The 20560-nt window shown below is 43.2% G+C and overlaps 1 protein-coding gene across 4 annotated transcripts in view; it reads right to left on the bottom strand.

The window, feature by feature from the left end:
• STAU2 (staufen double-stranded RNA binding protein 2) overlaps nt 1-20560 on the bottom strand; it is a 186768-nt gene that overhangs the window by 57141 nt on the left and 109067 nt on the right. For 2 of the 4 annotated variants that reach the window (XM_075270414.1, XM_075270415.1), the window contains 2 exons: nt 19867-20174; nt 6771-6884 (listed from right to left, as the gene is read on the bottom strand). In XM_075270414.1, the coding sequence (XP_075126515.1) occupies nt 6771-6884; nt 19867-20174 (422 nt within the window). The remainder of the gene's footprint in view (nt 1-6770; nt 6885-19866; nt 20175-20560) is intronic. The other 2 variants (XM_075270416.1, XM_075270417.1) reach the window with 1 other exon arrangement.

Here is a 20560-nt window from a genome sequence, read left to right as displayed (position 1 = left end):
CTCGGCACTGCTACATCAGATGTAGCAATCTGATGTAGCAGAGCCGAGGGTGCACTAGAACCCCTGTGCAAACTCAGTTCACGCTAATAGAATGCATTGGCCAGCGCTGATTGGCCAATGCATTCTATTAGCCCGATGAAGTAGAGCTGAATGTGTGTGCTAAGCACACACATTCAGCACTGCTTCATCACGCCAATACAATGCATTAGCCAGTGCTGATTGGCCAGAGTACGGAATTCGGCCAATCAGCGCTGGCTCTGCTGGAGGAGGCGGAGTCTAAGGTCGGACCTGAATGGAGACTGGTGTGGAGCGATCTTAGACTCCGCCTCCTCCAGCAGAGCCAGCGCTGATTGGTCGAGTTCTGTACTCTGGCCAATCAGCGCTGGCCAATGCATTCTATTAGCCCGATGAAGTAGAGCTGAATGTGTGTGCTTAGCACACACATTCAGCTCTACTTCATCAGGCTAATAGAATACATTGGCCAATCAGCGCTGGCCAATGCATTCTATTAGCTTGATGAAGCAGAGTGTGCACAAGGGTTCAAGCGCACCCTCGGCTCTGATGTAGCAGAGCTGAGGGTGCACAAGGGTTCAAGTGCACCCTCGGCTCTCCTACATCAGAGCCGAGGGTGCGCTTGAACCCTTGTGCAGCCTCGGCTCTGCTACATCAGAGCCGAGGGTGCGCTTGAACCCTTGTGCACACTCTGCTTCATCAAGCTAATAGAATGCATTGGCCAGCACTGATTGGCCAGAGTACGGAATTCGGCCAATCAGCGCTGGCCAATGCATTCTATTAGCCCGATGAAGTACAGCTGAATGTGTGTGCTAAGCACACACATTCAGCACTGCTTCATCACGCCAATACAATGCATTAGCCAGTGCTGATTGGCCAGAGTACGGAATTCGGCCAATCAGCGCTGGCTCTGCTGGAGGAGGCGGAGTCTAAGATCGCTCCACACCAGTCTCCATTCAGGTCCGAATTCCGTACTCTGGCCAATCAGCACTGGCTAATGCATTGTATTGGCGTGATGAAGCAGTGCTGAATGTGTGTGCTTAGCACACACATTCAGCTCTACTTCATCGGGCTAATAGAATGCATTGGCCAGCGCTGATTGGCCAGAGTACGGAATTCGGCCAATCAGCGCTGGCTCTGCTGGAGGAGGCGGAGTCTAAGATCGCTCCACACCAGTCTCCATTCAGGTCCGACCTTAGACTCCGCCTCCTCCAGCAGAGCCAGCGCTGATTGGCCGAATTCCGTACTCTGGCCAATCAGCACTGGCTAATGCATTGTATTGGCTTGATGAAGCAGTGCTGAATGTGTGTGCTTAGCACACACATTCAGCTCTACTTCATCGGGCTAATAGAATGCATTGGCCAATCAGCGCTGGCCAATGCATTCTATTAGCGTGAACTGAGTTTGCACAGGGGTTCTAGTGCACCCTCGGCTCTGCTACATCAGATTGCTACATCTGATGTAGCAGTGCCGAGTGTGCATCAGATGTGTAGTTGAGCAAAACTGACTCAGCACTGCTAAGTCTGCATTCGCATAGGAATGCATTGGCCAGCCTTCGGCCAATCAGCGCTGGCTCTGCCGGAGGAGGCGGAGTCTAAGGTCGGACCTGAATGGAGACTGGTGTGGAGCGATCTTAGACTCCGCCTCCTCCAGCAGAGCCAGCGCTGATTGGTCGAGTTCCGTACTCTGGCCAATCAGCACTGGCCAATGCATTTCTATGGGGAAAAGTTAGCTTGCGAAAATCGCAAACTGACAGGGATTTCCATGAAATAAAGTGACTTTTATGCCCCCAGACATGCTTCCCCTGCTGTCCCAGTGTCATTCCAGGGTGTTGGTATCATTTCCTGGGGTGTCATAGTGGACTTGGTGACCCTCCAGACACGGATTTGGGTTTCCCCCTTAACGAGTTTATGTTCCCCATAGACTATAATGGGGTTCGAAACCCATTCGAACACTCGAACAGTGAGCGGCTGTTCGAATCGAATTTCGAACCTCGAACATTTTAGTGTTCGCTCATCTCTAATGTTTAGTAAAGCCATAAAATAGGTCTAACAATCACCATTTAATTTTTCAGATAATTTGGATTCTATCATTACAAAATCATCTTTTGAGCTAATGGGACGTTGAAATAACCTTTAAAAAGGCTATCCTATTCCTACCTTTCATCCAAATCCCCCTGTACTCCGAGCACACCCGTGTCATAACCTCTCATTTAGTTAATTCTGTTCACGTCCCTTTATCTTTTCTCCTGATATTCTGCCTTGTGTAGGTATCCGACAATGCGCTGTACAGGGATGAAATCTCCCGCATGCGCAGTTTGCTCTGCCACTTCAGGTACGGGCAGAGTCAACTGCGCATGCTTGGTCCGCCATGTCGCGGTGGTCTGTTACAGGAGTGTACTGTGCCTGTAACAGACCACTGCAAAATGGCGGACCAAGCATGTGCAGTCAGCTGTGCCTGAACCCAAAGTGGCAGAGCCAACTGCGCATGCGCCAGATTTCACAAGGCAGAAAGAGAAGATGAAGAGGGGCGTAAACAGAATTAACGGGCGGCAAGAGATTATGACGCTGGTGTGCTTTGAGCACGGGGGTACGCCCCCTATGCTCCAAGTGTAATTTGCATATCACAAGAAACTGATTTTTGCAGAAGCGACGGGGAGAAGAGAATGGAAAGGAGGGGTAGAATAGTGTTTTTTAAAGGTTATTCCAGTATGCCATTTAAAAGTTTAAAAGGCGATTTTCTAATGATAGATCCCTTTAATGGTTTTTCCGATGAAAATTTATATATTTGTAGGCAATTAGAAGTTAAATATTTTTGCAAATATAATTAATTTTAAAATTTAAAGAGTTTAAGATTTTCTCTGTCTTAGTGGTGACAGTATATTGTCTTCATAGGTTGTCAATAAATACAATCATGAATGCAGGAACTTTCAATGCTCTAAACTTATCAGAAGCCCAGTAATGATTTCCTTATTTTGGTCAGGTTATCTTCTCATACATGTAGGACGCCCCTGCCTGACGACTTGTCTCCCATCAGAAAGAGATAAGTAACTTTTTAAATTAAAATTAATATAAAAAAATTTTGTAGACTTTAAAAGGTGTCTGCCTGTCTTAAAACATATTAAGCCAGCAACACAGATCGGTCAGGCTCACATGAAAATTCTTGCCTATATTGGTTGCAGAGATATTCATTTATTTCACAATAACTAAGCAGTCTAGAACACCAACAGCGGGCTCCATTGCACCGAACTGCTACGCCCCGCACTGCCCATGATCTCCCTCCCATGCACCCATCTGTCTTTGAGTGAGCAGGCCAGAGGGCTAAGCTAAAAATCTGCCTGGGCCTGTTACTCAAAGAAGAAAGGGGGTAAGAAGGGCACATGAGAGCAGTGTGGGGCATAGCAGTTTGGAGCAACAGAATCATCCTTGGTGCTTCATATTGCTTATTACCATATTCTGAAATAAAGGAATCTCTCTGCAACAAAGGCACAAATATTCATGAGCAAAAAGGAGTCCCATTCAGGTGATCCTGACCTGTTTTTCTGGTTTCATATGTTTCACTCTGGTGACAGAGGCCCTTTGAGAAAAAATAAATATTGGCCGGAGAATTAATTTGAATATGAATAAATAAGATCTGGTATTCATGTGATATCGAGTTCCCTCCAAAAACGCATAGATGACATTTATATGATAACTAGTGTATATGATCTACATAATACAACTCATCACTGTAACAAGGGGTAAAACAACCCAATCGGATCCCTGTGTGTAGAATGTGAAATGTAAACAACTCATTTAACGCTTCTGAAACCAAGCACAATGGAGCGGAATCCAACTTAATGAGACGAAGGAGAGAGAAAACACATTATGCAATCCAGCGACACTTGCCATTCAAAGAGCTTTTCACAATGTTATTTTAGTGCAAACAAGGCTGCATAGAAACGACTCTCTGAAATAAGCTGCATCTATAAAGTGCCATAATGTGAACGAAAGTCTGTGCCAGGAGTCTTATCCTTACATTATAAACCACAAAACATCCTTTACCATCTCAGGCCAGCTATTGGGAGCACAAATCTTATGGCCTCCAGCAGCCTTGGCTAACATATGGCAGATCAGCTGACCAATACCTAGTCTAGTATTCTTGTTATGGGGGTCAGGCCAAGATTTTGTCCTACGGTCATTAGTTTGTTCATACGTCTTGTTACAGGTGGAGATGGTTGGCAACTTTTATTGATAATACATCCATATCTCTGACTAATTTTTTTTAAAATGTATTTTTTTATTTTTAGAATTAATCACTTTATGTAGTCGACATGATTTTTTTTTTCCTTTCTACTTAGTAAATTTATAGCCAACTATGCTCAGTGGCCAAAAGTCACGGGAAGGTGTATCGGATATGACGTTCAGACAGTGTGAGGCGATGCGGCCTATGGTGCTAGTGTCAGCCGCGTAAACCGGGGCAACGATCGACCACGAGTGTTCGATGAACGGACATCACGTCACCTCCGCAGAGTTGTACGGGGCTCTCGACGGTCTACTGTGGATCAAATTGCTGCCAATTTGAATGTGGGGCGCTAGAACCCCACTTCAACCAGGACTGTATGCCGAGAACTGCACCCAATAGGCTTCAACAGTCAACGCCCAACCCAAGTCCCTTTGCTGACGCTGGAACACAGAGCTTGAAGACTGGCATGGGCCTGTGACCATCGATATTGTACCATGGAACAATGGCAGCATGTGGCATGGTCTTATGAATCACGGTTCCAATTGTACAGAGCCGATGGCCGTGTGAGAATGTGGTGTATGCCCCATGAAACCAAGGATCCTGCATGCCAGCAGGGGTGTGTCCAGGCGGGAGGTGGCTCCGTTATGGTCTGGTCGTGTTCATGTGGTCGCAAATGGGCCCCATTGTCTGGGTGCAGGTATCATTGACCGGTCCTCAATACATGCAACTTTGGCAGACCATCTGCACCCCTTTCTGGTGTTTGAGTTACCTGATGGGGATGCTGTGTGCCAACAGAACAATGCAATATGTCATTGCTCGCTGGAGGCACGGGACTGGCTTAATGAACACACTAGTGACCTCACAACCCTCGACTGGCCTGCCCGCTCGTCCAACCTCAATCCTACAGAGCATTTATGGGATGCTGTGGATACCAGTGTCCGCTCCATGGACCCAGTGCCAACTACATAGGACCAATTGTGGGCTCCACTGCGTGCATCAATATCCCTCCAGAACTCTTCCAACACCTTGTGGAGTCCATGCCTCATCGTCTTGCTGCAGTTATCAGGGCTCGTGGAGGGGCGACCCGCTATTAACGGAGCATCTAGTACCTTCCCATGACTTTTGGCCACTCGGTGTATATTGAAAGAGGTATATGTGTACTTTCATGGACTGGGATAAAATGAAAATGGTTTTCAGTACAGAAATTTTTTTTACAAATTGCATCCCAATGATGTCTGCCTGAAACTCATATGTCACATATCTGACCCAAATTAATCAATGGGAAAACATGTATATACAACAATATAATATATGCTCTGCAGATGGGTAAACACCATGGCCTGTAGTTTTCAGAGGGACCAGCTAACCATTTAGTCTGTATGTGGGCCATTTCACCGTGCCAAATCCTATAGATCTGAATGAAGATGACATGTATCTCCCTTCTTCCCATAGAGACCACATACACACTTTGCTTAGAGTACAGCCAGCCTTAGACGCTGTCAATCAGCACTGGTATCCACACCATCAGATTCTTGTTGCTGATACATGAAAAAAAGGCATCCATACAAATTTTTATGGCTCTCTTCAGCATGGAAGCAACAGCTTTGAATTGAACAGTGTCATACCTACCTCATATTTTAGTATTACTGAAGTTGTGGATACGCTTGACAAAATAGATTGGTGCATATATAAATGAAGGGCTTGCACAGATCTGCCGACATTAGAAAATAATTTTTGACTTGGCCATAATAAAAACTAAGAGGAATTTATTAAACACAACAGAAATATACAGAACCAATTGAAGAATGTGTAACTTTTCACCACCTCGAAATCTTTAATAGTCACTGCTCCACCAATTTCAACATAGTTGGAATTTTTTCTGTAGTCCCAACCATTCCCAGGCAACCAGTCCATTTAGTCTTGGTTCCCCACTCAAGTGGGTTGCTTCCGAGTCTAAGCTCCAACAATGGCCAATCAGAATCTGGGAGGTCGGAAATAACATCCACTTGACAGCAGAGAGCCTAACAGACATATCGGGCCCCAAAACTAAGTGCACCGATTGCTCAGGAATGGTGAGATCTAGAGAAAAAAAAAAAATCTAACTACAGCAGAATCGGTGGAGTGGTTCTCATTAACGGACGCAAAGAACTTTAGTTAGTGGAGGTGGTGAAAGGGCAGAAAGCAGCTTTTACCCAGGTGGAAGAAGCCTAACCTTTCTTCTAAAAGGTATACTTACCTGGTCCCCACTGCTCCTGACGTATCCTCACACGGGTGACTCCATCAAGTTTGCCTGCAGTTAATATGTTACTTGGGAACCTGTTCTAGAAATAAATCTCTGCACACACAGCAGTGATGATGGAGAAAACTGTATGAGAATCCCCATAGATCTATGTAATGGCAGGAACCAGGTAAGTATAACTCTGGGGAGAGTTGTGGGCCTTTCCCCCTGGAAAAAGCTGCATATACAGCGTTCGCCAAGAGGGTTGCTTTAAGTGCGTCAGTCATTCTTTGGTTAATAACACATAATGTTGTACCTGATCATGGCTGGTTTCCACAGAGTTGCCAATGCCATGGAATGTCATCTGCACCGGTGAAAGAGTCAAGCATGTCAAGAACTCATTCCCACTCTGACGATCACTGTAATTTACCTTTACCACATAAAACAAAAAAAAAAAATGTAAAAAAATAAATATGAATTAAAATATGAAAATGCATTGTAGATAATCTACAGAAAACATCCTAGAAAGAAAAAAAAATGAAAATGTAAAATTCATTGAATAAAATGTAATGGTTCAAAAACTGGTCTCTCCCTCGTCCCCCCTCAGCTACTTTCGGTCACATTTTAAATTTATAATTTTTATTTTTTTGTTGTTGTTGTAGAGTTATGTTACTTGGTACTTTGGAAAAGAAAAGTAATGGCTACAAAGATGAGGTGGATTTAAACCTTATACGAAAGTGTACCATACTGCTTTAGATTGCTGATGCCACACCAATTATGCCTATTGTGTAGTACGGTAAAATAAAATTTGGAAAAAAAAAAAAAAAAAAAAAAGAGTATAGATGACAATTTCCATCTCCACCATTTTAGCAATTCATGGAGTTTTGGATGACTCCCCTGAGGACCTTTGATGATCTGTCAAGGGCACAGACTCTTGGTGAATTAATTGGTTGGTCAATTCTTGGACAATAAATCGCTCACCGATCCTGAGAAAGGGTTGCTTTCAGTCCTGGACCCAGATGGACAACAGGCAGTCCAAACATGTTGACTCTCAAGCAGACGCCATGTTGACATCTGCACCGCTGTCCATTGTACTGGTCTACCAACAGTGCCCGGCGGACCCCACTGAATATAATGGGATCTGTTGGGTGTCCGCTCTTTTAAAGTGAAACCGCCGAACGAATTGGACTTTCAGCACTTTTTCAACTGGCAATTTTTGACACACCTTGCATTGGAGTTTCCAAATGGAGACTCGGACACAGCCTAACGCAGACTCGGACACAGACTCGGAACGTGGCCTAATAAGTACAGAAACAACTAAAAAGACTAACTACCACTAGCCCTACCTTAGGGCAGATTCTTCCATGATACCTGTCAAACAATGGAGAATGATGAATTGTTGGAAATTATACTAATGTTCTGCATTTGAAGACATATGCTGAGCAATAAACCTTCCATTACTAATATTACCACATGATTCCTTGGATCAACCCATTTTTTGAAAAGATTACCGCATATACTCGAGTATAAGCTGACCCGAATATAAGCCGAGGCCCCTAATTTTACCTAAAAAAACTGGGAAAACTTATTGACTCGAGTATAAGCCGAGGGGGGGAAATGCAGCAGCTACTGGAAAATTTCAAAAAATACAATACATACAGGAAAAATATTTTTATAGATTTGTAGAGTAGGCGTTTTCGGATACAGGGTAAGTGTATGTGTTTCAAAGTATTAGTTATTAATTATATGTGTTCTAGGGAAAGGGGGAGGATTTGAATTAATACTTTATTTTATTTTTTACTTTCATTTTTTACTTTTTTTCCCCCATTTATTAGACCCCCTAGGGGTCTTGAACTCCAGGGGGTCTGATCACTAATGCAATGCATTACAATGCTAATGCATTGCAATAATCGTCATTTCTTTTGCAGGCTCCATAAAGCAGCCTGCAAAAGAAAAGCACTGCAGGCCGGGGAGCCTTTACAAAAGCGCTGAGGGGAATCCCCGGCAGAAGCGCTGAGGGGCGGACCTGAATGAGAACCTCGGCTTGCCGGACTCTTAGAGGAACTGCGGCCGTCTGTGTTCTGGCCCCTCTAGCAGTACCGTAAGTACTTCTGCAGTTTGAAATGAACAGCATCGCCAAGCTCCTGCCAGGAGCATGGCGATGCTGCGGCCCAGCACCCGCCCCGGTGTCTGTATGCCGGATCTGTAACTATGATATTGTCGTAATGACCCGAGTATAAGCAAAGGCGGATTTTCTCAGCACAAAAACTGTGCTGAAAAACGCTGCTTATACTCGAGTAGATACGGTATATACACACATATATACACTAACTAATAATAAATATATATATATATATAACACTTTTTTTTTTTTTTTTTTTTTTTTAACCTAACCTCGATATAGACCGCCTTCTCCACCTCAAACTAAAGATAATAGACAAAACTACCATTAATACTTAAAACCTGAACACTTGTGAATTACTAATGAAGATGTCCATTTCTTCCAGCCGTATCCCACCAGACCTGACCCTCCTCTGTTTATCACCTTTCTTTTATCCATCCATAGCTAGAGAACAGAATATCATGAATATAGATGTACAGCTGTATGTACCAGGGTAGGCTTGATGCAGACAGATTAAAGCAAGGATGGAATACCAGGTCACATTTTGTAATGTACCCTCAAACTCCTTCGGGAACTCCGTTTCCTTATATCTTGACTTCCCCCATAAACTTGTAAGGCTTTGTCTGACAGATCTTCAACAACTTGCCATCCCAGCAGTACAAACTGAGCTGTATCATGGGTCCAATTTTGAAGCCGACTTATCAATGCTAACCAGGTTTTCTTGAGGATTTTACTTATTTATAGCCCATAAATTATAGATTTTGGTCATAATAATTTTAAAAAATATATATAGCTGCATATCTAAAAATTCTACAAACTTACAAATGCATTTTTTTTTGGGGGGGTGGGGGGTGGGGGGGTGGGGGTGGGGGGTTGAAACAAAAAAAGCTGCACCTAAACGGTTTTTCCCAGGACTTGTATACTGATGATCTATCCTGTGTAAATCCACAGGTCAGCTGGTTGAAGAGGCCCCAGTGTTTGGGTAAGTACTGCAGCCTCTTCACTGACTACATAGCACAGCTCTGTACATATTGTGGGGGCTGTGTGTTGGGTAAGACCGCTAAGCCCCATTGACTTGAATGGGTCTGAGCTGTTGCTGTACCATGTGACCAATGAATTTGACTAGACACAGGGAAGAGGCCGCAGGGCTCGTGATTGCTGCATCTTCTTCAAACACTGTTTTGGAAGGGGTCCCAGTGACCACATATTAAACAACTTCTAAATATAGGTCATCAAGTTCTGAAAAACCTTTTTAAAGGTTTGTTCCAATGAAAAGACATACCGTTTTCCAGAAATGAAAAAGCGGCAAGTTGATGGCTGCAAAGAAATATTCCCATTTGGTAACTCTCCCCACTCAAATACCACCGCTCTGGTGGTTCCACATGGTCAAATATCAGCTTGTTCACAAAGAAATTAATGGAGAGCGCGTGGGGAACATGCTAAGCATTTACTGCCCACCCAGTTTTGGCTGCCTCACTGGAAGGGGGGTGAGGGATGATGGACCCTCACTTTTTAGGTAGGTGAGCATTATAGATGCATCTACTTCACACAAAAAATATGAAAAAAAAAAGGGGACGATGTAAATTTAAGACTAAACCATAGCATGTGATGACCGTAAATGTGGAACCGAATGCCCCTGACACCTTCCAAAATTGCAAATATTTGAAGAGATAAAAAAAGTCCATTTATTGTTCATTGCAGAGTCACAATCACCAAAAATATTTCAACTTGACCATATTTTTGAGCAGCCCATTGTCTATCTCAGACAATGAATCTTTACAGCCTTGCTTTAGGTTTTCATGCCAGCAGATTAACAGAGATAAATCACAATAATTAAAAAGAGGGACGAAAAACAAAAAGAGGCATGAGCTCGGCAGATCTGGGCTCACAGTGTGAAAGAAACCCTGCCTGGCAAACGCTCCGTGCCATCCATTCTCTCTCTGATGTGCATTTATTAAGTGCAAAGAAAAATGAGACTAGAGAGAGGGCTTGTGGGGTCAGGCCGCAGCAAAAACATGTCCTAACAAAGTGGTGCTCATGTTCCCTAATACAAGCCTTGCTCAAAGAGACGCAAGGAGCAGCGGGAGCCCTGTGTGACGGGACAGAAATATATCAGGCAATAAAAACCCTGAAAGCCGGCCTCCTCACAAATCTCCTGTATTTAACGGCCAAGACCTTCAAGGGTGGACAAAAGATTAAGGTTCCCTTTAATGCTTCCTGAGAATTTACACAAACCTGTAAACGCCACTGAAATAAAGAGAAGATTTGTGGAACATCCTTCCCTTGTAAATAAAAATGTGGCTGCTAATTCATTGTGATGAGGCAATTAAACTGTATTTCTTCCGACGAAGGTTACAGTCACAACCACCCAACACAGACATAACCAATGTATGGCCCCAAGTACTGGACCTTCGAGCGACCACAAGAAGCTCAACTGGTTTTAAGAAATGAATAATGTTATATATTGATGGACGATAAAGAATGTAGGAGAAAAATATAGAATGGAAGACACAGTCATTCAGCTCCCACGTTTCACAGAACTTCACATTTGCCTCGTAGATGCCTTCAGAAGTTCCATATTTGATGGAAATAATAGTGCAACATGAGCATTATACTTTGGACAAATTGATGGACACCTTTAGGGGAACCAACAGACCCTACTATAATGCAATGAATTCTGCTGGGAGCAGCTGGTGTCCACCATATTATAAAGATGAACCTCCATGCAGATGTGAAGAGTCTAAAATCCAAAACTAGTAACTGAAATTAACTGGGAATAATACGATCAATGGGCAGGCTTTATACTAGTGACTAGAAGTAAGAAACACTGCCCAAAGTGTCATGGTCCTTTCAAAGGTGTCGTCTCACCATGACCAAGGAAACATGGTGGTGCTCACCACTTCTCCGGACAATCATTCTCCCAGAAGCCACTTCTCTTCATGAAAACCCATCAAGGACAGATTGACATTCTGCAGGAAGTACAGGATTGGAATAAAGAGGTAAAGTTATTTTCTCTGATGAAGCCCCTTAAGACAGTATGAGACATCTGGAAGTATGACTGTCCAGAGAAGACAAGGTGAGCACCACCATGATTCGTGTGTCATGGCAACAGTAAAGCTTCCAGGGACCATTCATGTGTGGAGTTGCTTTCCCTCCAAGAGAGTGGACTCACTGAGAACCCTGCCTAAGACCATTGCCATAAATAAAGAATAGGATCTAAAGAGCCTGCTAATGTAAATCATCCCAACCACAATGGTGCTGAACATTGTTTTTTCAAGGATGATGGAGCACCATGTGAAGAGGCAAAAGTAACATCCAAGTGGCTCCATGAACAAGACATTGAAACTTTGGGTCTATGACCAGAAAACTCCCCAGATCTCAATCAAATTGAGAACCAGTGGTCAATCCAAAAAGTGGGTGGAGAAAGAAAAAAAAAAAAAAAAGTTATAAAACTCCCAGGAAAGAAAGGGATGTTACCCAGCATACCAGGGCTGAAAAATAAGGGTCAACACAAAATATTGAGTCTCTGCATAAATTTTATGTATCCTACTAATATTATAAATGTGAAAGTTTGTGTGTTTGTTCCTCAATCATGGCCAAACTGCTGAGATTGCACACATACCTGGATGGTGACCGGGAAGGAAACATAGGCTGCTACATCCCCCGATATCCCGACCGCTACTGGCGAATGTATGTTCTGGCTACGCTGCAAGACCTGAGATGACGTCATTCCAGGCCCTTCAGCAGAGCTCTGATAGGTTCACGGCATCCTGTGGGAGGGCCGATGGACGAAGTGCGAGCCAGAGAAAATGGTGGCTGCTCGCTGTTCCGGAGCGACGCTGACATGCAGGCTGGCTGTGTGGTGCAGGACGAGTCAATCGGGTGTGCACAGTCTGCGCTCCGGAAACAATGGTGCATACCCAGAGCTCCGGAGCGACACGGACACGCTGCCCGAGAAGAGGAGTTTGGGGAGCCAGAGGCGCTAGAACTTTAGACGGACCATCACGGGGGTGCGCGGGAGGGTTGGTCGTGGAACAGGAATTTGGGGGTGTGCGGCAGGGACCAGCGTCACGAGGGGGTGATACCGCAGAAGAATTTGGAAGGGGGGTGAAGGGTGCAGGGACCAGTGCTACCGGGGGTGACATAGGGGAGGAATTTGGGAGGGGGGGGGGGTAAAGGGACCAGTGCTACCGGGGGTGACATAGGGGAGGAATTTGGGAGGGGGGGGCTAAAGGGGCCCACCCAGGAGTTGGGTGCACGCACATATCCAGATAAGTACCACGACCAAGACGTGGGCGGACTGTCCACACCGATGACCCGCAGATGAATTTGAGGGCAAATGCTAGTTTGTCTATAAAGGTTTAGATTATATTAAAAAAAAAAAAAAAAAAAAAAAAAACACTTATGAAATGCTCAAAATTAGCCATTGAAACATCTGACTAAAAGCAGAAATGAAGCAAACTTTATGAAAACCAAAATTTGAGTCACTCAAAGGTTTTGGTGTGGACTGGAGTATCCTGTAACGTACCAGCTGGTCACCCATCCTAGGGACAATTTTATTTGCCCAGCTGATCCCTCTCTGTATGCCAAAGGATGTGTATGGCAAAAAAAAAATTATGATTCTTGAATATGGTAAATATTAATTTTTACAGTAAAAGCTGTAACTTAAGAAGATTGAGAAAACGGCCTGAGGCAACCACTGGTTTAAGGAGCGGGCTGGGACTGATGGTCCACCAACAGCTGGCAAGCTGCAGGTCGCTTTGGCAAGCAGTATATCCTCTGTGAAAGTCACTTCTTTATTAGAAGGAGTTTTAGGAAATCACGAACTTGACAATAGCAAACCTATGAATTAATTCCAGTTAGGATGCGTGCATGGTGTGAAGTGCTGTGCTCATGGATTTGGAACATCTGTTCGAGAAAGGGCTCACGAGTTGGACTATTCCCACAGAGAAAAAACAAAAGCCATTACAGACTTCCAGCCGTGGATTACGAAGTGATGGTTCCTTCTAAAGAACCTGTGCCAGCATACAGGATTTAGAAGTGTGTGGCAACGTGCAAGCAGTGACCATGGTAATACTGTACTAATGTTACCGCTCTCCATGATAAAACAAACAATGAGCACACCGCCATCTATAAGATCCAATACTTTTCATACAACACTGGAACGATGTAAACAATAGTAGAGACGCAAGTGCTATACAGTATATGGACCTATGCCCGATACCTATAAAGGGTATCCACACAACTGTACTGGGGCTTTGGCCTAGGGGTGTCGCAAGGTCTTCAATCACTTGGAATGGGACACCAACACACTCCATTATAAGTCAACGGAATCTGAAATGATCGGTCATACCGCAGTATATGAAAATGGTATATTATCGAATGTGTCAGGATTTCACTCCATGCACATGCCAGAACACAAAGAAAAAAGGATTGTGTGAACAAATAAAACCTAATGCACTTAAAGAGGACCTTTAACCACTTCCACCAACTCTCTGCATCATGTAGCACCATTCCACTAATTCTTCTCGATCTTTCACCATTCCCAACTAATCATTTCCGTAGGTCTCAACACAATAATAATCCTATATTCCCTACTGTTAGGTGGGCGGTCTTCATCGATCTGCTCTATTCCAGCCCCCGCCCTCCCCACTTGACAGTAGGGGGCACAAATGTACTGAACTAACAGAACTGCTCAGAAATGGTGGGGACTACAAATGAAATTCCAACTGGGCTGGAATCAATGGAGCGGCACCTATTGAAGAATGCACAGAGTTGGACTTGGCAGTGATAAGTCCTCTTTAAAAACTAAGATTTCCAGTTTAATTAATCCAATTTTCCACCATTACTGGAGTTGCAGGATTCCAAGAACTATCAATCTTCTTGCAAAGTTCTCAGAGAGAAGAAGTTCTCGATCAGATGGTCAGAAATGGCTGTTTTGACCTCTGCCTTAGTTTTTGTAAGGGACTCCTGACTCTCTCCTATGAGCCTCTGTAAACAACTCTATATCTCAGCTGTCTTAAAGGGATTCTACCATTAAAATCTTTTTTTTTTGTTGTTGTTGTTGTTTACACGTAGGAATAGCCTTAAGAAAGACTATTCTTCTCCTACCTTTAGATGTCTTCTCCGCGCCACCGTTCGGTAGAAATCCCGGTCTTTGTCGGTGTGCAAATGAGTTCTCTTGCAGCACTTACAGTAAGTAAGCGGCCATTTTCTTGTGGCCTTTGGGCATGCGCAGTCGGCTCTGCCCAAGGCCTAGAAGTTTGACCCCCAGTGCTGGAAGAAGACACTTGAAGGAGATGGAGGTGGCGCTGCAGATTTCTCTCGCAGCATTGGGATGCCCCCAGTGCTGTGAGAGAACTCATTTGCATACTGACGAAAACCGGCGGCGCGGAGAAGACATCTAAAGATAGGAGAAGAATAGCCTTTCTTAAAGCTATTCCTACATGTCAACGACCAAAAATTTGATTGTAATGGTAGAATCCCTTTAAGATCCATAATTGTGATACTAAGACCTGACGCTCTGTAACTACAGTAATTCTTCTATTCTTCCATTTATTGTAGTCTCACATTACAGAAGTCATCCACAAATGTCACACCAAACAATCCGAGAATATAAAATGATCAGTTTCTCAGCACAAGTGGATCTTCTCAAGTTGCAGTATTTTTACCTAATAGCGTAACAACATTACATGTAGGGATCTCTTCATTAACACATTACTTGACCACACATCTCTAGTAACCACCAGTGCAGCCTCGTCCACTACGTTTCTAGCCTCAGTGGGAATCTGGCTCTGCAATGTTTGTGAAGGTCACCCCCCCGCCGTGCCAAATCTAGAAGAGCATGAAAACCCACACATGTCACAAAGCCAGCTTACTCCATCATTATGGGGACATAAAGGCAGACATAACCAGCAATGATATATAACACAATCATCGTGTCAGGGAAACATATGTTTGATTAGTGCCCTTACCCATCATTAATCGCAACGTCCAGCGCCCAGCAGTGGGCAAAGCTGCCATTGTAAGACTAACAAAACAGCTGAAGACCCGCCTGGTTATAGCGCATACAGTCTCGACGGATAAATTAGCCATTTGCATTGGACCGCATGACAATGGCAGGTTTATGTAATGTCACAATTCAAGTATGGGAGCTTGTGTAATGCCTAGACTGCAGATAGACAATACATACTGTGTGTGTATATGTATAGGTTTGAGATATACATATACATATATACATATACATATATATATATATATATATATATATATATATATATATATATACACACACACAGATTTATAAACATACATGCATATACACACGCACTGCTTGGAAGACACAGTAGTCTCTCAATCGTGACTTTCTCACGTACACAGAACAAACAAGGCAAATGTGTGCACTTTTCTTTTTGTTATACTCTAAAACACAGGCTGCTTTCTACAAGGGAGTCGTGTAATAAGAACTGCCTCCGTACTGAGCCATTTCCCACAGAGATTCAGTTCACAGGCTCAGCCTTTAGGATGGTATAAACTATTACCATCACACTCCTCAGCACATTACATTCTACATAAACTCTATAGGGAAATCAAAAGATAAATAAAGAGTTAATTTATATAGTGGTGAAATTACAAAAAACTTGTGACCCTTTGGTACCAAATTATTTATTATGCACAGGATTGAACGAACTGTGATCAGTTATAGAATAGATACAACATATGTATATAAAATATATATATATATATATATATATATATATATATATATATATATATATATATATATATATATATATATATATATATATATACACACACACACACACACACACACACACACAGTAGCTCCTCTAATCCCCCACATACATAAATAACAATGTCAAAGAAGTTTGCTTTTAGGATAAATCCCCTTAGGGAGTCTTCCTGGTCAAGAAGGAGGTATGGGAAGTTAGGGATTTAGCTCCAATGTAAATAAACAAGGTTCTGCTAATAAACAGGGAATTAACGCCTTGCTAATTATCCCGACCACAACTTAGTTATGCATTGCTAGGATAGCATGCTTGTTCAGTTGCCCCGGGGTGTGAAGACTGGCCTGGATTACCATTTAAGTGGGTACGCACCTCAAGGATCTCATGGTGCAAGTGCTCCATCATTCAGCATCTTCAGACATTGCATGGTTTCCTATTGCTGGCTACAGTCGGGACATGATCAGACTAGAGATGAGAGAGTACAATTCGAAACAGCAGTTCGAATAGCACGCACCCATAGGAATGAATGGACACAGCCGGCACGCAGGGGGTTAAATGGCAGGACGCAGGTCCTGGCTGCGTCCATTCATTCCTATGGGTGCGTGCTATTCGAAACTGCAGTTCACGACCATTACGGACATGTTCTATAAATTGCAGACAACGGTTGCGGCCCCGTGACACCACGGATAAAATATCCAGTGGTGCAAGAGGCCGCATTGAATATAATGTGTCCGCAAATGGTCCGCAATTGAAAACCCTCAATTGCGGAAGTACATTCCGGTCGTGTAAGACCAGCCTTATACTATGCTTGTAATAGACTTGTGCCTGTTCAGAAAACTTACAGCAAATGCAATTTTACAGAAAATGACAAAAAGGGCAAGTTCACACCGCAAAATTATTACAGGCGGAATCCACAGCAAAAATCCGCCACCTATCCATTTCAATAGGATGCTTCTTTTTCCACTTACTGAAAAAAATGAGCTAGTGTTTTTTTATATATATAAATAAAAGTGTCCAACCCATTCTTTGGGTAAATTCGGCAAGTAATGAAATCACATACACGCCGCATTATATCAGAAAATCACTTCTCACACTTCATTAGTCAAAGCGGCATCGAAGGACCGCGGTATAGACGTAGCCTGCAGGTAAGCAAGATGTATCGGTTTTCCACAAGAATTAAGGGAAAGGCATACTGAGTGCCCAGCCAAGCAATGATCTTGTTATAGAGAGAATGCACATGGCTGGGGGCCAGCTTTACATGAGAAGTGAAGGAAAATTCATGGTCACTCGGAGCTGAGAAACAGATAAAGCAGCAAGTGCGATGGAGAGCGGTTCTCATGCTGAATCGATACTTACAACTGAGCAATTCCTGTGTCAAAGTGCAATATTACAGTACTATGCTGCTATAAAGTCTAAGGTATGCACACGTATGTCGAATATCGAGCCGCTAATCATACATCTAGTACTTTGTGAGAGGTCCTAAGTGTACCGTTCGGGTCGGTGACGCTGCAGCAGTCATGATGTCCCTGCTGCAGCCTTGTAAAAACGGCCATATAGAAACAGAGACATAGTGTGGAGGCGACAGGGCATACAACAGTTAAGTCTTACTTTATTTTAACCCTTAAGTACTATCATGGTGTCTATCATACACCACTATCATACACATATCATCATGATAGACACTATATTAGTTCTTAAGGGTTAAGCTGCCCCTTGTCGGTGAACCCAGTTTTGTTCGAAAACCAAACCACCATGTAAAAAGGCAAGGTCACAACGAAAATACAGATGGCTCTGCAAAAAAATAGTCATACAGCAAAGGGAACGGAGCAGGCTGCGCCATAGTTTAGTGTATAACTTGTAGTCCAGTGGGCGGCTCTACTCAGTCATTTATATGCAAAGGATGTCACAGAGTAGAACCGCCCACTGGACTCCTGAACCCAGAAAGCAGAGCTTCAGATCAATAAGTTACACAGAATCTTTTCTCAAAAAACTATATATTAATGTGCTCAGCTCCTCCTGTTCTATAACATATCATAGCAGATCAGATGGAATTTGGACACTTACTTCAGTCCCACACACTCGAATTGCAAGCCACTCTTATGCACTGGCTGTGGCTTGAACAGCAGCTCAGCCCCATCCAAATGATATGTGCTGAATGGAAAATCAGATTCCCTTCATATTGTTATTGGCTCATGGAGACTGTATAATGATCTCCCAAACATTTTTAGAAAAAAGAAAAAAAACTTCTTAAAAGATCCTACCCAAAATCTTATGGATGAAGTTCAAACTGTCAGGAGGTTTGGAGACGCTAAACCACATTTGCTTATCAACTAGTGGTTTAGAGTCTCAAACCTGTCTACAAGGGTATGTTCACACGGTGGAAACCTTTTCCGCCGTGTGACTTCTCTGTGCGGCTAGTCGCAACAGGATGGTGATGCGGTACATCGGCATTCCATAGCGGCATCCCGCTCCCGATTAGGCCCGAATGAATAGGTCTAATCAGGAGGGAGTCTCGAGCCGCTGACTCAGCCACGGAATCCGTGGGGAGAGAAGAGTATATCTCCTCTTCTTGCCGCTACCTGAAAAAAAATCGCTAGCGGGAAAAAGAAAAGTGAGGGACTCCCATTGAAATGAATGGAAAACATTTTTTCAGGCGGTTATTGAGGTGGATTTAGTGTCAAAATCCGCCTACAAAAAGCTCTGTGTGAACATATCCTAAGTCTGATAACCCAGGGTTTGTTTTATAAAAAAAAAATATTACTTACTACTAATACTGCATGGACACTGAAGCCCTGACATAAATGAACATGCAGAGGCGAGTGTGACGAGAGCAAACTAATAATTCACCAATTTCTTATTCTGTTACATATATAAAGCCAGGACAGGCTTACTGGTGGTTTATGGTCCTAAATCCTCGCGTCAAGTCACTTTAAGGACCAAGGTATATCTATGTCACATTCCAATGGGCATAATTTTATTTTTCTGCCTATATAGCTGCATAATCTCGTGTTTTTGCAGGATGAGCTGAATATTTAAATACCACCATTTTGGAATATATATATATATATATATATATATATATATATATATATATATATATATATATATATATTCCAAAATATATATATATATATATATATATATGTGTGTATTTGATTACGTTATACGGATTTTCACAGGGTGGGGGCAGGAGCTGATTGTCATGTTACACCAAAAGGTAAAGTGACCACAACATAAAGTGGCAAGTACAAGAAGCAGTATGCAAAGTCCTCTTCAAACTCAATATCACAAGCCTACAAAGACAAGTCAACAATGCCGTCTTGCCACTGGTGGCCCCGGCAGGTCTGAAGGACAGCTCAATAGCTGTGAAAATACACAGCCATTAGGGAGTTAAAACATTACATGTACACAACACAACCACAATACAGTATGTGTCAGGACATAAAACAGTAGGCAGTTGGCTACTACTATGGAAATGGCATGCAGAATCTGTCAATGTGAGGACACCTCTGCATAGTCTCAGAGATAAGGGTTTCGCTCACCTGTAAGCCTTGAATGCCTGCCAAATACTCGAGCTGCTTGGAAGGTTGTACAGTGGAGCTGGAACATGTCAAGTTGTTGCCTGAAAATCCAACAGACTCTGCAGTGGGGGAGCTGCCATTGGTCAGGAGCTCTCTGGCAATTGCAGATGTGGAACTTTGGGTTACAGATGTGCTAAAATATGAGCTGGATGTCTGGCTCAATTCTTTGGGTGACAGGTAATTGACGGCAGGAGTAGAGACAGTCTTACTGCGGCTGGCTTCCATTTCTTGATAGACATCAGGAGAAAGATGAAGAATTCCTTTCGGAGCTGTGAGAACAACAGAGTGAAAAAAAACATTAAATCTTTAAGATTACAGAAAAAAAACAACATATAGGAGTTTGTAGGCAAAAGACGGGACAGTGAGGAGGACAACCCAAACTAGGAGGAATCAAAACATTCACAGACCTGTCCATAAGGCTTAACATGAATGAAAGTTGTGGGACACACTACACCGACCTCCTTCCAGTCTAGTCCTAGTCTAAATGAACCCATACACCCCATTTCCTTATACTATACTATCCGACTCCCCTATACAGATGCAAGCCTGGTTCGACCATGAAATTCATCTATTCTCGATGGTGTCATAAGGCGTCGAAAGACACCTGTAGTAGCAGCACAAGGATCAAGCAAGCCCAACATGCCCGGACCTCCTT

This window comes from Leptodactylus fuscus, chromosome 4 (genome assembly GCF_031893055.1).
Source record: "Leptodactylus fuscus isolate aLepFus1 chromosome 4, aLepFus1.hap2, whole genome shotgun sequence".
In the NCBI taxonomy this organism is placed as follows: Eukaryota; Metazoa; Chordata; class Amphibia; order Anura; family Leptodactylidae; genus Leptodactylus; species Leptodactylus fuscus.
The sequence above is the reverse complement of the archived record's forward strand: the minus strand, read 5'-3'. Positions and strand labels throughout refer to the sequence as shown.